At 36.8% G+C, this 15,085-nt stretch overlaps 1 protein-coding gene across 1 annotated transcript; it reads left to right on the top strand.

Moving 5' to 3' along the window:
- Positions 1-13,375: 13,375 nt before the first annotated feature.
- On the top strand, positions 13,376-14,596 carry LOC110099040 (aspartyl protease family protein At5g10770-like). The gene has a single exon (XM_020826054.1). The coding sequence runs from the start codon at positions 13,376-13,378 to the stop codon at positions 14,594-14,596; it is 1,221 nt and encodes a 406-aa protein (XP_020681713.1).
- Positions 14,597-15,085: the final 489 nt, after the last annotated feature.

The raw sequence follows: 15,085 nt of genomic DNA, 5'->3' as shown, positions 1-15,085 counted from the left end.
ATCCTTTTTGTCTTTAGTTGATAGTTGATAGCGAAATCAACTCATTGTTGTGAAGTCTAGCTGTTTGTTTGATGTTGTTGCATATGAATAAGATCAATTTTTTTAGTTAGGATAAAAAGTTGTAGTCATTCTAATAATGATTTGCCCCTTGCAAAAGAGGAACTGATGAGAGGATGGGCTTGTAAGTTATAACATGAATTGACAAATGGATCTTATCTATAATTGAGTTGATATAGTAAACTAATAATGATAGATTTTTTATATATTGAAGTGATCAATTCGTATGTATTAATCTTTTGTTATAGAGTAATGTGTAATTTGGAGGAAATGATTTGTTTATTGATATATTTTCATTTCTTAATTTTTCCTTATCATTATTACATGTCAATTGTGGAACTACTGAATAATCTTTTGACTATTTTCTCTGTTAATTGTGCAAGCACTTACTTATATTGTAATAGAAGGAAGAAATCTATATTCACTTTTTTAAAATATTTTGCCCCTATTTGTTTTGATAAAATCATTAATATAATTAATAATTAGAATAACTTATAGGGATAAAATTAATAGTTTTATCTTTTTATCATAGAAAATATAATTTTATATATATATATATATATATATATATATTAGGATTTAATGTGAAAATATTTGAAATCTGAAAAAGGCCCTAGAGTCACACAACACTAAGAAATTCACTATGAAAATTGAGAGAATTTGTACACATTTGTTTTTCTTTCTCGCTCTCACCTTTTCTCTCTTTATTCCTTACATTATTCTCTACACATAATAGATAAAGAGACAAACATAAAACTAACCAAGGGGCGCAACACATGCATCATTGCGGCATTAGGTTTGGAGTGCCACGACACTCCACTCTATATATCTAGTTTGATTGACATTGTAATAGCGTTGAAATATAGAGTGTTGTGGCACTCCTCTATGTCTATCTCCAACTGGACTATACAACATTGCAGAGTGGTACGAAAAAAAAATTGGTACAAAACACCATAACCTAAGCACATGAAGGACTTGTACAACCCCTCAATGAGCTCAACCAACAAAATTAAGGTCTCATACAGTAATACAACTTGATTGATCGACATAATCAGATTCTACACATAGCTAAAATTTTTCTATTTGTGAGTTAGATTTTTTTCTATTTTGTAAAATAAATTACCCATTTTGTTAAAAGTCTAATTATTCAATATAAAATCCTATAATTAACTGGTAATTATCTTATGCCCTGAATTGAATTCTCACTCATAATACTATTGAAATTTTGTTTATTCTTTCTTTTTTCTTTAAAAAATAACAAGTTATGTCGTGGGAAAGCTGCAAGCATATTCTAACTTTTCAACACTCATCATTAGCTGTTTTGTTAAAGCTACAAGCCAGATCCAACGGTCGACACCTTTCAACAAAATTCGATTGAAAGGAATACAATTAATTTATAACTTCATATTATAGTAAAACTTAAGAAAAAATCAACAAGTTGGTAATATAAGAACAAGCCCAAGCAATAGACATTTGTTTCCTTCTTTATAGGTCAAAACCCTAATTTGATCTCTTCTTCTACTACCTAATCTTCCCTTAAAACAATGACTTATATTCTAAACTATATTTCTAATAACCCCATTATGCACAATAATCCACCGCCTATAAAGCCCCACCTCCACTTGGCTTACTCCTCCAAATTATCCTAAGCATAGCTTCAAAGTTCTATTCTCATGGCGACTTCTTCTCTACTCTCCTGTTATATTCTTCTCAATCTCTTCTTCCTTTTGCTTCTAATAGAGAAGAATTTTCTAGTATCAGTGCGAGAGCTTGCCGGAGAACACCATGTCATTGACGTCAACTCACTGTTGCCAAGCAATTCCTGCTCCATGCTTGATAAAAGTTTGCGAGCAATTTAAATAATTTCTTAATACGCTATTGGAGACTATTTTTTCATAAATTAATTAGAATAATAATAGAATGTTGATTAGCTGTTCAGGATCTGATTAAAGTTTATATGTATTTTCCTATTTTGATTTTCTTATTGTCATGAGTAATTTATTATTCAATTATGTAGCTTTTGCATGTAGCCATGTACTGTAGTGTAGATACATTTTGATAAAAAAAAACTTGTAAATGAGTTTAGTTATAGTAGTTGGAAAATTTAGTATCTATGTAGTATGTAGTTTATTTAAAATGAATATTGAAAGTGAATCTGAAACATTCTAGAATTAGATCATGTTATTTGCTTGTCACAGCTCAACACAATGGGTTCTGTTCTGAGCGGTTGGGTTGTGACAAGCTTTTGTGGTATCACATGTTTATTTTTTATTATTTATCTATTCTTTTTTTGTGAAATGTTAGCATTGTAATGCTCAACATACAAGCATGGGTATATAAGGCATGTCCTTTGAATTTGTTATCAAAATCTTTCGACACTTGATATCTAAAATTTGTATTGTTAATATGTCACTCCCCAACATTCACTAGGTAACATAGATATCAAAAACTTAAATGTGATGTAAAAGCATAAAAAAAAAAAAAAAATTTCTGAGATTGAAACCTCCGAGGTTTGAGGGCACTGTTGAGCCCAGAGCAGCTGAAGAATGGTTGAGGAGGTTAGAGAAGACTTTTGACGGTATGTAGTGTCCGTCGGACAGAAAGGTACCATTGGCAGTTTTTCTGTTGGATGGGGAAGCTGAGCACTGGTGGATAGGCCAGCAGGAGGCGAAATTCCAAAGGAAGCTAAATTCTTTGATTACTTGGGAAGAATTTTATGAGGAATTTCGATCGTGGTTTGTACCTCCTTCTGCACGACAGCAGATGCAGGAGACTTTTCTGAGACTTGTTCAAGGGAGCAGGACTGTGATGCAGTATGAGGCAGAATTTACTGCTTTAGCCCGTTATGTTCCACAGTTGGTAAGTACTTCTGCTGAGAAGTGCTACAGATTTCTGAGGGGACTACGAGATAGTCTGAGGCAGCCCCTTGTGCCATTTCATATTTCTGATTTCTCTGAGCTTGTGGAGAGAGCTCATCTGATAGAGAATGATTTGATGGCTACTCAACAGCGGTGGACTGCAAGTAGGAAGAGATTTGGGGGTGATGCTTTTAGTAGTGGTTCCTATGACAAGAGGAGATTTGTTTCTGGAGACTCCAGGAGGAGTGGACAGTCGGGATCCACGACAGTTTTTGGTATTACCGTTACTGGTACGACCAGTTCGGGATCAGTCAGTGGGACACCTGTGTGCCAAACTTGTCGATGACGACATTTTGGCCAGTGTTTCAGGACGACTGGTCAGTGCTTTAAATGTGGTCAGCCAGGACATCGGATTGCAGAGTGTCCACAGGCTGGATTCGATAGACGATCTGAGTTTCGATCTGATAGTAGACCCGTTGGTTCAGCAGGAAGACCGAGGACTGTTCCTCCACGTACTGTGACTGAAGGATCTTCTGGTGGTAGAGGTGGTGGATCTAGTTCTGTTGCACGGAGACCACCTACTAGTAGTCAGAGGGAGTCTAGTGGTCCAGTAGCTCCAGCTCCAGTTCAGCCTCATGTGTATAGTTTGAGTCAGCAGGAGGCTCGAGATGCTCCGGATGTGGTGACAGGTACGATTTATATTTTTGATCAACCCTGTCGTATTTTGTTTGATTCTGGAGCCAGTCACTCATTTCTTTCCGAGCGTTGTTTTGATGCTTTGCATATGGATTCTGTTTTGCTACCGGTTTCTCTTTCTGTTATTTTGCCGGCTGGAAGCAATTTGATCGCCCGGAAGTTTTGTTTTTGTGAGATTGATATTTCTGACAAGAAGTGGAAGTCAAGTTTGATTTTATTGCCGATTTCTTCTTACGACGTGATTTTGGGTATGGATTGGCTGAGTCTGTACGAGGCTCAGATTGACTGTTTGAAGAAGCAAGTGAGTTTATTTATGGATGGATAAAGATGTGTATTACAAGGATTACGAGGTGTTCTATCCTGTATGATTTCTGTATTGGAAGTCAGAAGAATGTGGAAGAAGGATTGCCCGGTATTTTTGGCTTATGTACGGGATATGAACCTAGAACCCACTTCTATTTCTGATATACCGGTTGTACGGGAGTTTTCTGATGTATTTCCTGAGGAGTTGGTTGGTTTACCTCCGGATAGAGATGTTGAGTTCTCTATTGCTATTTTTTCGGGTACAGCTTCGATATCGAAAGCTCCGTACAGGATGGCACCGAAGAAACTTTCTGAGATGAAAGTTTAGCTTCAGGAGTTGGTGGATAGAGGATTTGTTCGTCCTAGTGTTTCTCCTTGGGGAGCACCCGTATTATTTGTGAAGAAGAAGGATGAAACACTCCGTATGTGTATAGATTACAGAGATTTGAATAAGGTCACGATCAAGAACAAATATCCGTTACCACGGATTGATGACTTGTTTGATCAGCTTTCTGGCTCTTCTGTATTTTCAAAGATTGATTTGAGATCTGGATATTATCAGGTGAAGGTGAAGGAAGCTGATGTGTTGAAGACAGCTTTCAGTACTCGGTACGAGCACTATGAGTTTTTGGTTATGCCTTTTGGGTAACCAATGCACCAGCTATTTTCATGGATTTGATGAACAGAGTGTTCAAGGAGTATCTGGATCAGTTTGTGATCATCTTCATAGACGATATTTTGGTGTATTCTGTTTCTGAGGAAGATCATGCCAGACACTTGAGCATTGTGTTGGAGACTTTGAGGCAACATCAGTTATATGCTAAGTTTTTCAAGTGTGAATTATGGCTGAAGAGCATTTCTTTTCTGGGGCATGTGGTGAGTGGTGAAGGTATCTCTGTTGATCCCCAGAAGATTCAAGCTGTTACTGATTGGCCAAGGCTTACTACGATATTTGAGGTACGTAGTTTCTTAGGCATGACTGGATATTATAGAAAATTTGTGAAGGGATTTTCTCAGATTTCTACGCCTCTGACGAGACTGGCTCAGAAGTCAGTAGCTTTTGTTTGGACATTAGAGTGTGAGGCTAGTTTTCAGAAGTTGAAGGATTGTTTGACTTCAGCTCCAGTGTTAGCACTTCCATCAGGTACGAAAGGATTTCAGGTGTTCAGTGATGCTTCACTGAAAGGTTTGGGCTGTGTTCTGATGCAACATGGTAGGGTAATTGCATATGCTTCGAGACAGTTGAAACCACATGAAAGGAATTACCCTACCCATGATTTGGAGTTGGTTGCAGTTGTGTTTGCTTTGAAGATTTGGCGTCATTATTTGTATGGCGTCAGATGTGAGATCTTCACGGACCACAAGAGCTTGAAGTACATATTCACTCAGAAGGACCTGAATTTGAGGCAAAGAAGGTGGCTTGAGTTGATCAAGGACTACGACATGACGATTCAATATCAGCCTGACAATGCTAATGTGGTAGCAGATGCTTTGAGCAGGAAGTCTTCTAGCTTATCAGGTATTCAGCTCACTTCTGATGAGTATCTGATACGAGATATGGAGAGATTACAGTTAGATGTGATTTCCTCTACTGGTTCGGATTCTGGTGTTTTGACTCAAATGGATATTCAATCTACTCTGGAAGAAAGGATTCAGGAAGCTCAGAAGTCAGATCATGATTATTCGAAGTTGATTGCTTATATTGAATCTGGTAAGAAACCTGAACTCTGAATTTTTGATTATGGTGTTATTTTCTACAAGAATAGACTGTGGATTCCTGTGTTTGGAGATTTGAGGAAAGAGATTCTGTACGAATCTCACCATTCAGGCTATACGATACATCCGGGAAGTGGTAAGATGTATGAAGACATGAAGAATTTGTTCTGGTGGCCAGGAATGAAAAAGGATGTAGCGGATTTTGTTTTGAAATGCGAAGCCTATCAGTTAGTGAAGGCAGAGCATCAGCGACCAGGAGGTCTTTTGCAGTCGTTGCCTATTCCTGAGTGGAAATGGGAGGAGGTAACGATGGACTTTGCTATGGGTTTCCCTCGATCTAGGCAAGGACGACATAATGCCATCTGGGTGATTATGGATCGATTGACGAAGTCTGCACACTTTCTTCCGATCAGGCAGACGGATCCAGTGGATAAGTTGGCACAGGTATATGTGAAGGAGATTGTCAGATTACATGGTGTGCCCAAAGTGATTGTATCTGATCGAGATGGATGGTTTACTTCTAGACTTTGGAAGGGTATTCAACAAGGCTTGGGTATAAAGTTGCATTTCAGTACGGCATTTCATCCGCAGACTGACGGACAGTCTGAGAGGACTATCCAGGTACTGGAAGATCTTCTGAGATTATGTGTTTTGGATTTTGGAGGAAGCTGGGAAGATCATATTCCTTTGATCGAATTTGCTTATAATAACAGTTTTCAGTCTAGTATTAGTATGACACCTTATGAAGCTTTGTATGGACAGAAGTGTATGACTCCTTTGACTCTGACTGAGGTAGGAGATATACAAGAAATGGTTGCTACATTTGTGAATGAAACTGTTATGAAAATCAACTTGATTAAAGAAAGATTGAAAGCTGCACAAGATCGACAACAGAAGTATTACAATCAGAAGCATAGATTTGTGAAATTTCAAGTTGGTGACTTTGTGTATGTCAAAGTCAGTCCGATGAAAGGAGTCAGTAGATTTAGAAGAGTGAGTAAGCTTAGTCCAAGGTATGTTGGACCTTTTGAAATCCTTGAAAGGATTGGTAAATCAGCTTATAGATTATTGTTATCTGATTAGTTGTCTGACGTGCATAATATTTTTCACGTATCCTCTTTGAGAAAGTGGATATCAGATTCTAACAAGAAGTTTTCTGCTGATGAGGTTGAGATTCAGGAGACTCTGCAATATAAAGAAGAACCTGAGTTGATTTTGGCTTACGATGTTCATAAGTTAAGAAGTAAACAGATTTCTATGGTTAAAGTTCAGTGGAAGCACCGAGCAGCATGAGAAGCGACTTGGGAGAAGGAGTCGGACATGAGGCAGTCATATCCGTATCTGTTTTGACTGAGTTTTGGATTGGCAATGTCGAGGATGATATTTTTCTGAAGTTGGGGAGATTATAAAGATCATTTTTCTCCCAGTATCGTCCGGGACGAAGTTGGATCATCCCTGGACGATCGGTACAGGTTGTGCTGAAATTTTGGAGACTGAACAGTTCGTCTAGACTATATTTTGATCGTCTGTACGAAAATCTCACAGAGCCAAATTGTCCAGGGACGATATTTAATTTCGTCTGGACGAAATTCGTCCAGAGCCAAATATCCTGGGACGAAGTTGCGATCGTCCGGGATGATCCGTCTGGATATATATATAAATGAGATATTTTGAAGAGAGAGAAAAGCCAGGAGAGAGAAAATCGAAGGAAAAGAATGGAAAAGTGATTTTTGGGCGACTCCGGTCCGTTTTCGTCCGTTGCTGTAGTTAAAGTAGTTGACCGATTCGAGGTAAGGCACATTCCGCCTTTCTAAATTTTCAGAAATGAGGATTTTGACGAGTTTTTCGTTTTGAATTTTATTTCCGTTAGCGAATTTCGGGTATTATTTTCTTTTGACAAAGGTTTTACCGCGTAACTTTTGGTATGTCTTTGAGATGATAATTGCGCACGTTTTGAGTATTTTCTGAAAGATTTTTACCAGATATTTTGGATTCTACGGTGTTTTAAGTGAACTGCAAATTATCAAGATGTTGAAAAATGTTTTGTTAGTACAAGGAAAGTCTTACAATGTTGTTGTGAATGTTCTGTGGTAATTTGGTAAATTTCTGAATCTGTGAGTTTTGTGTAAATTCCGTATACTGTCGTTATGCCGCTGAAATTTCGTACAAATTCTGATTTTTCTGAATTGAGTTCTTGAATGAATTAAAGTGTTTGTGTGTTATCAAAAGGAAGTTATAAGGGGCCAGAATCCGTAGAGATTCTGTAAGTGTCTGGGAAGGGAGACATGAGGGGCCAGAATCCGTCGAGATTCTGTAAGTGTCAGGGAAGGGAGACATAAGGGGCCAAAATCCGTTGAGTTTTTGTAAGGGTCTGGGAATTTGAAATCTGATATGTTATATGTTATCCGAAATATGATGTTTGATATCTGAAATCTATTATGTGACTTATCTGATCTGTTTTATGAATCATCCGATATATGTACGATTCTGTATATTCTGTGACTTGAAAGCTTTATGATATCTGTTCTGAACTCCGATTCGACATGATTTCAGTTTTCTGTATTTTGTTGTTGATTTATGTTTGAACAAGTGTCTGTTTTGTGAGTTTCATACGGCTATTTCTAATGGGCATTTCTAACGATTTTGATTGGTGATTGATGTCTTGCTGAGCTGTTAGCTTATCTTTGTTTTCTACGTGGTTTTCAGGTTTTGGGAAAGGGAAGGAAGTTGTGGATTAGCGGTCCAGAGTCTGATCTGTGATTAGGTACTTGATACTTTTGATTTTTGTACAGTCATGGCTTATCTGTTTTGTTCTGTTATGTTCTTTCTGTCTGTAAGCCATGCACTGTATCTGTATATGATTATTTTGAGAAAAGAAAAGATAGATGAACTGCGTTGTATTTGGATGTTTATAGTAGCTCTGTATTTTTCTGTCTATTTAATCTCTGGAAGAAAGTCGGAAGCAAATTCCAAAACTAGATCCTGGATTTTCAAAGGCTGTGTCGCGACCCGATGCGAGCGGGATCCGTCCAGGTCGGGTTGGGTCGTGACACCTTATATGTATTACAAACATGTTGTCATCTGCTTGTATGTTGTGTGTTCATTAGATTGCAAGTTGAGATCAACCGCATGGAGACTGTTGTATTCATTGCATATCTTAGTTATCACTTACAAGTAATCTATTGTATAGACCATATGCCTTTTGCTATGTTGTTAGATGATTTGTAAATGAAATTGCCATCGCTTCCTACTAGCATTTGCATATTAACTGATATGCTTATCATATTCATTAAAAGTTTGCATTGTTATATGTCATCTTGCATTGACTGTGGGAGGATCACACTCCAACTTACACTCTTTTGTGAATTGCTTGGAATTATGTTCAACATAAGTTTCCCATTCGCTCATTGATATTCGTCACAAGGCCTTTATTATTAGAGTCTTCGAGTCACTTATTTTCATTTGTAGATTGATTAGTTAAGTGTCATGAGTCATCTTGGTTTCATTGTTCATTGTACATGTGCACTTGAGAGCTTGATCACCAGTCTCCCTTTACTTTGTATATTTAATTTTTATTGTTTTTCCAATTACAAATTTTTTATTTTAAATATTAAGTTCAATTCTCTGTGCTTATTTATGTTCTTTGTTCTAAGTTCAAAATCAAGTCTAAGTACAGCCTCATGTTGTCCTTTTATTCAAGTTCAGGTCCTCTGTATTTGTTCTGAATTTTGGCAGGCTCCCGACGTCTCCCCTATTTAGGGGAAATTCTACTGGGTCTTCCATCACACTGAAGAAAAATGTGTACAATAGATATCAGGCGATACCGTGGCTGTAAATCTTCAATCCCACCATGCTACGAGAGCATGTATGAGTTTTCAAAGTACTTGCTTAAAATACGCAATTCTTTCCCCCACCACGCTACGCGAGTTCTTAAGGGTAGTTAGAAGAGTCCTCACCACGCTACAAGAGTGTGTATAGGGCCTACCAGCCTTGCCTTAAGCGCCGCACCGGGTTCTCTTCCCACCACGATAGAGAAAAGCGTGTATAGGCAATTTTCCGGTGTAACATGAATGTCGTATCAGTGTCAACGACGAGAAAGATGCACTAAAACTTTTTTTCTTTTTCCCTTTCTCTTTTTAATATCATTTCATTTTTTTTTTGTTGAATTTTATTTCTTCTCTTTTTTTAATATCTTTTTCTCACTTCTCTCTCTCTCTCTCTCTCTCTCTCTCTCTCTCTCTCACACACACACACACACACACACACACACACACATATATATATATATATAATTAAAATCACCAATATTAATGTGCATAATTAGCTAAAAAATCTAATAATGCTAAATATATTATCTAACAACAATAACCCATGAGAATAATCAAGGACATAATGAACTGGAAAGAAACAAATAAGAAAAGGTTGGACCTTGATGGCTACATGCCGCGCTTGGTTTGAGGTCGACAACTGTAACTTCAGCTAGCAAAGGCGGGGAGGATTGAGAAGAGAGAAGGGAAGAGGCGGTGGTCGAGGTTTCGGTTTGTGTGGATCTAGTAGCTTCGACAGGTGGCTAGATCAGGCAGAGTTGGCACAGGAAAATGTACTTGGCTAGCTGGATTTTAGTGTGAGAAAAGCGAAGGGCTTTGTCTCCGTCTCGCTTTAACAACGCGAATGAGAGCGCAGCGGTCACGCATGCGACATAGGCCTGCATTCGGCGCATTTTACATAGGGTATGCGACGCGGGTATAACGATGACGAATTCAATTTGAGCAGAGGGATTTTTTTTTGGGACATTTAGGCCATTTAAGGCAAACTCATACACACAACGCATACACTTGGACTCGAACCTTGGACCTCTTAGTTGGAAGCCTAAGCTTTCAACCAATAGGCCAAGGAGAGTTGTGTAGCAGCAAGGGATTTTGAGTAGAGCACATGTAATGGTTTCATCCCTTTTTCAATATTTTTTGTTATTTTATTGTAATACAAAGGTCAACAAAGAGAATGGGCTTGTATGTTATAACCTGAATTGACAAATGGATATTATTTATATGTTTAGTTGATATAGTAAATTAATAAAGATAGATTTCTGATATATTGAAATGATCAATTCTTATGTATTAATTTTTTGTTATAGAGTAATGTATAATTTGGAGAAAATGATTTTTTATTGAGATACTTTTATTTCTTATAATTTCGCCTGATCATTATTACATGCCAATTGTGGAACTGCTGAACAGTCTGTCGACTCTTTCCTCTTTTAATTTTGTAAGCACTTGCTTATACTGTAATAGAAGGAAGAAATCAATATTCTCTTTTTTGAAATATTTTCCCTCATTTTTTAATCAAAATTAAAAAAAATGTATTATCTTTCACTAATATAATTAATAATTAGAATTATTTATAGGGATAAAATTAATTATGCTATTTTTTATCACAAAAAATATAATTTAAATTTTGATAATATAAATTTTTTTTCACATTCACATGTAATAAAACTAATTATCCCAAATCTCGGCTGTAATTTGTTCTTTAGAAAATTTTTTGAAATATTTTAAGTTACAATATTGCATCAGATTTTCATCTATGTGACAAACTCCATTTTTGTGAATTGCACTAAGTGCCATAACAATTTCTATTTACAATTAACATTTTCTTACTTAAATAGGCACTTCATTTTAAGTGAAATTTCTCTTCACAAGATTGTGTTGGGAAACTAACCCACACAGAGTCTACAAACAAGAAAGATAAAATGCAGCGAAAAAAAAAATTATTAGTATTCAATGTGGAAAAATTTGAAATCTGAAAAAGACCATAGAATCACACAACATCAAGAAATTCACTATAAAAATTGGGAGAATTTGTACACATCTCTTTCTTTCTCGCTCTCACCTTTTCTCTCTTTATTCTTTGCACTATTCTCTACACATAATAGATAAAGAGACACATAAAATTAACCAAGGGGCATAACACTTGCAACATTGCGGCACCAGGCTTGGAGTGCCACGACACTCCACTTTATGTCTCTAGTCTGATTGTCAGCGTAATAGCGTCAAAATCTAGAGTGTTGTGGCGCTCCTCCTGTCTATCTCCAACTCAACTATACAACGTTGCAATGCTGTACGAAAAAAAGGTACAAAACACCATAACCCAAGCATGGAGGACTTGTACAACCCCTCAACGAGCTCATCCGACATAATTTAGGTCTCATACAGTAATACAACTTGATTGATCGACACATTCAGATTCTACACAGAGTTAAAAATTTGTTTTATTTGTGAGTTAGATTTTTCTATTTTGTAAAATAAATTACCCATTTTGTAAAAAATCAAATTATTCGATATAAAATCTGCTAATTAACTGATAATTATCTGGTGCCCTAAACTAAATTCTCACTAAGAATACTATCAAAATTTTGTTTGTTATTTTTGTTATTTCTTAAAAAAAACAAGTTATATAGTGGGAAAGCTGCAGGCATATTCTAACTTTTCAACACTCATCATTAGCTGTTATGTTTAAACTTGATCAAACATAGAGCCAAATCCGACGGCCGACACCTTTCAACAAATTTGGATTGATAGGAATCCAAATAATTTATAACTTAAACTTAGGAAAAAAATCAACAAGTTGATAATATAAGTACAAGCCCAAGCAATAGATATTTGTTTCCTTCTTTATAGGCCAAAACCGTTATTTTATCATTTCTATCACCACCTAATCTTCCCTTAAAAAAATAATTTATATTCTAAACTATATTTCTAAAAACCCCATTATGCACAATAATCCACCGCCTATAAATCCCCACCTCCACTTGGCTTACTCCAAATTATCCTAAGCAGAGCTTCAAAGTTCTATTATCATGGCAACTTCTTCTCTACTCTCCTGTTATATTCTTCTCAATCTCTTCTTCTTTTTGCTTCTAATAGAGATGAATTTTCTAGTATCAGCGCGAGAGCTTGCCGGAGAACACCATGTCATTGACGTCAAGTCACTGTTGCCGAGCAACTCCTGCTCCATGCCTGATAAAAGTTTGTGAGCAATTTAAATAATTTCTTAATACCCTATTGGAGACTATTTTTTTCATAAATTAATTAGAATAATAATAGAATGTTGATTAGCAGTTTATGATCAAATCAAAATTTATAGGTATTTTCCTATTTTGATTTTTTTATAATCATGGCTAGTTTATTATTCAGTTATATATCTTTTGTATGTAGCCATGTACTATAGTGAAGATACATTTTGATAAAATGAAAAAAATCTTGTGGATGAGTTTATTTTTATTAGTTGGATGTTTTAGTAGCTCTGTAGTATGTAGTTTATTTAAAATGAATATTGGAAGTGAATCAAAAACACTCTAGAACTAGATCATGCGATTTACCTGTCACAACTCAACACGATGGGGCCTGTCTTGATCGGGTTGAATTGTGACAAGCTTTTGTGGTATCACAAGATTATTATTATTTTTTTTGGGTGAAATGTTAGCATTGTCATACTCAACATACAAGCATGGGTATATAAGGCATGTTCTTTGAATTTGTTAACAATATCATGCACTTGATATCTAGAATTTGTATTGTTAATATATCACTCCACAACATTCACTAGGTAACATAGATATCAAAAGCTTAAACATGATGCAAAAGCAAAAAAAAAAAAAAAAAAAAAAAAAAAAAAAAAAAAAAAAAAAAAAAAAAAAAAAAAAAAAAAAAAAAACTCATTACATGTATTCATTAGCTGTTCCAATTATGACAGGCACGACCCCTTCCAGGTTCAACGTGGTCCACTGGCACGGTCTGTGCTCATCTCGGGCACGCCAGGACAAGCCATCCCATATGGAGCTCCTCCGACGGGACCAAGCCCGCGTCAATTACATCCAACGCCGGGTCGCCAACGCCAACTCCCTCCTCAACCCTGTTGGTGGCTCTCTTTTTGCAAGAGTTCCGGTAAGCATCATTCTTGGTGGTGCCAGCGGCTATATCATCAACATAGGCCTAGGCACCCCTACCAAGTCCTTCTCAGTTATGTTCGACACCGGTAGCGATCTCACTTGGACCCAATGTGTCCCTTGTGTTAACTGCTACCCCCAAAAAAACCCATTTTATGACCCTACCCAGTCCTCCACCTTCACCGACATCTTATGCAACTCCAGCTTTTGTACGAAACTAGATAAATTTGGTTGCTCCTCTACCTCCACCTGTCTCTACGAGGAAGAATATACCGACCATTCTAGTACTAATGGCTCCCTCATTCAAGACACCTTAACATTCTCCTCTGATACTATACAGAACTTTCGCTTCGGTTGTGGACATAACAACACCGGAGATTTCGGACAAGCAGATGGGTTATTAGGCCTCGGTCGGGGAGCTATTTCAATTATTTCCCAAACAGCTCAATTTTATAACAAGGTATTCTCATATTGCCTACCATCAGGGTCCAATGAAATTGGATATCTCGAACTAGGTACCTCTGTCCCTGGTGTGAAGTATACACCGATGCTAACCAACCCAAATATTCCATCCTTATACTTCCTCAAGCTCATTGCCATTTCTATTGCGGGTACAAGGCTCTCCTTTTCACCTACTGAAACTATGTTGGACTCCGGCGCATCGTTTAGCTACCTACCACCCACTATCTACTCCGCCCTTCGCAGCATTTTTCGAAAAGAAATGACCAATTACCCAATGGCGTCGCCACTATTCAATCTCGACACATGTTATGACCTCACTGGCCACTCGGAGGTGGACGCGCCGGAGATTGTGTTGATCTATGACGGCGAAGTGACGGCTTACTTAGATGGCTCGGGGATACTTTATATTCATAGTTTATCTCAAGCGTGCTTAACCTTCGCTAAAACAAATGAGGAGGTTAAGGTTGCGATTATTGGTAATATGCATCAACGTAGGTTCAATATAGTCTATGATGTGGCGAACTCAAGAATTGGCTTTGGGAGTAATGGTTGTAACTAGTGATGGATTGATCGAGTTGATTGGGTTAAATGCAATGTATTGATGTAGCTCTAATGAATAGGTTTCATCATGTTGGTTATAAAATCGGGGCATGTGGGACAATAAATGTAGTCATGAAAAAAAGAAGTTCAATTGTATCAAAAATTTATGAAATAATTAAATATCAAATGAAGGAAACTTTATATGAGTTTATGAAATCCATTAAGATGTGCTTAATTTCTTTATAATTAAGGGGGGACGATGACATTAATTGATGGAGGTTAGAATTTTGATTATTAGAGATAAAATGCCATCTTTCTTTGCAGAAGAGCTTATACTAAAAAAGAATGAAGACTGCTTGTTGTGATGATTTTTTTTCAGTATTAGACTCTTACAAAGTAAAATCATCACATATTTTTCTTCAACATAACCCTTTTGGTTCTCATTTTGGCTTCAATTTTAATTTTTGTTCTGGTTTTTAAATGGAAGCATTTAAGGCTTGTGAGTTTT

The sequence above is a fragment of the Dendrobium catenatum genome, unplaced genomic scaffold (genome assembly GCF_001605985.2).
Source record: "Dendrobium catenatum unplaced genomic scaffold, ASM160598v2 fragScaff_scaffold_1632, whole genome shotgun sequence".
Lineage (NCBI taxonomy): Eukaryota > Viridiplantae > Streptophyta > Magnoliopsida > Asparagales > Orchidaceae > Dendrobium > Dendrobium catenatum.
Note: the sequence above shows the minus strand (reverse complement) of the source record. Positions and strands in the feature narration are given on the sequence as shown.

Bases quoted from the DNA above. Each gene is read 5' to 3' on its own strand.
- LOC110099040 (XM_020826054.1), top strand. From the start codon at position 13,376: ATGACAGGCACGACCCCTTCCAGGTTCAACGTGGTCCACTGGCACGGT.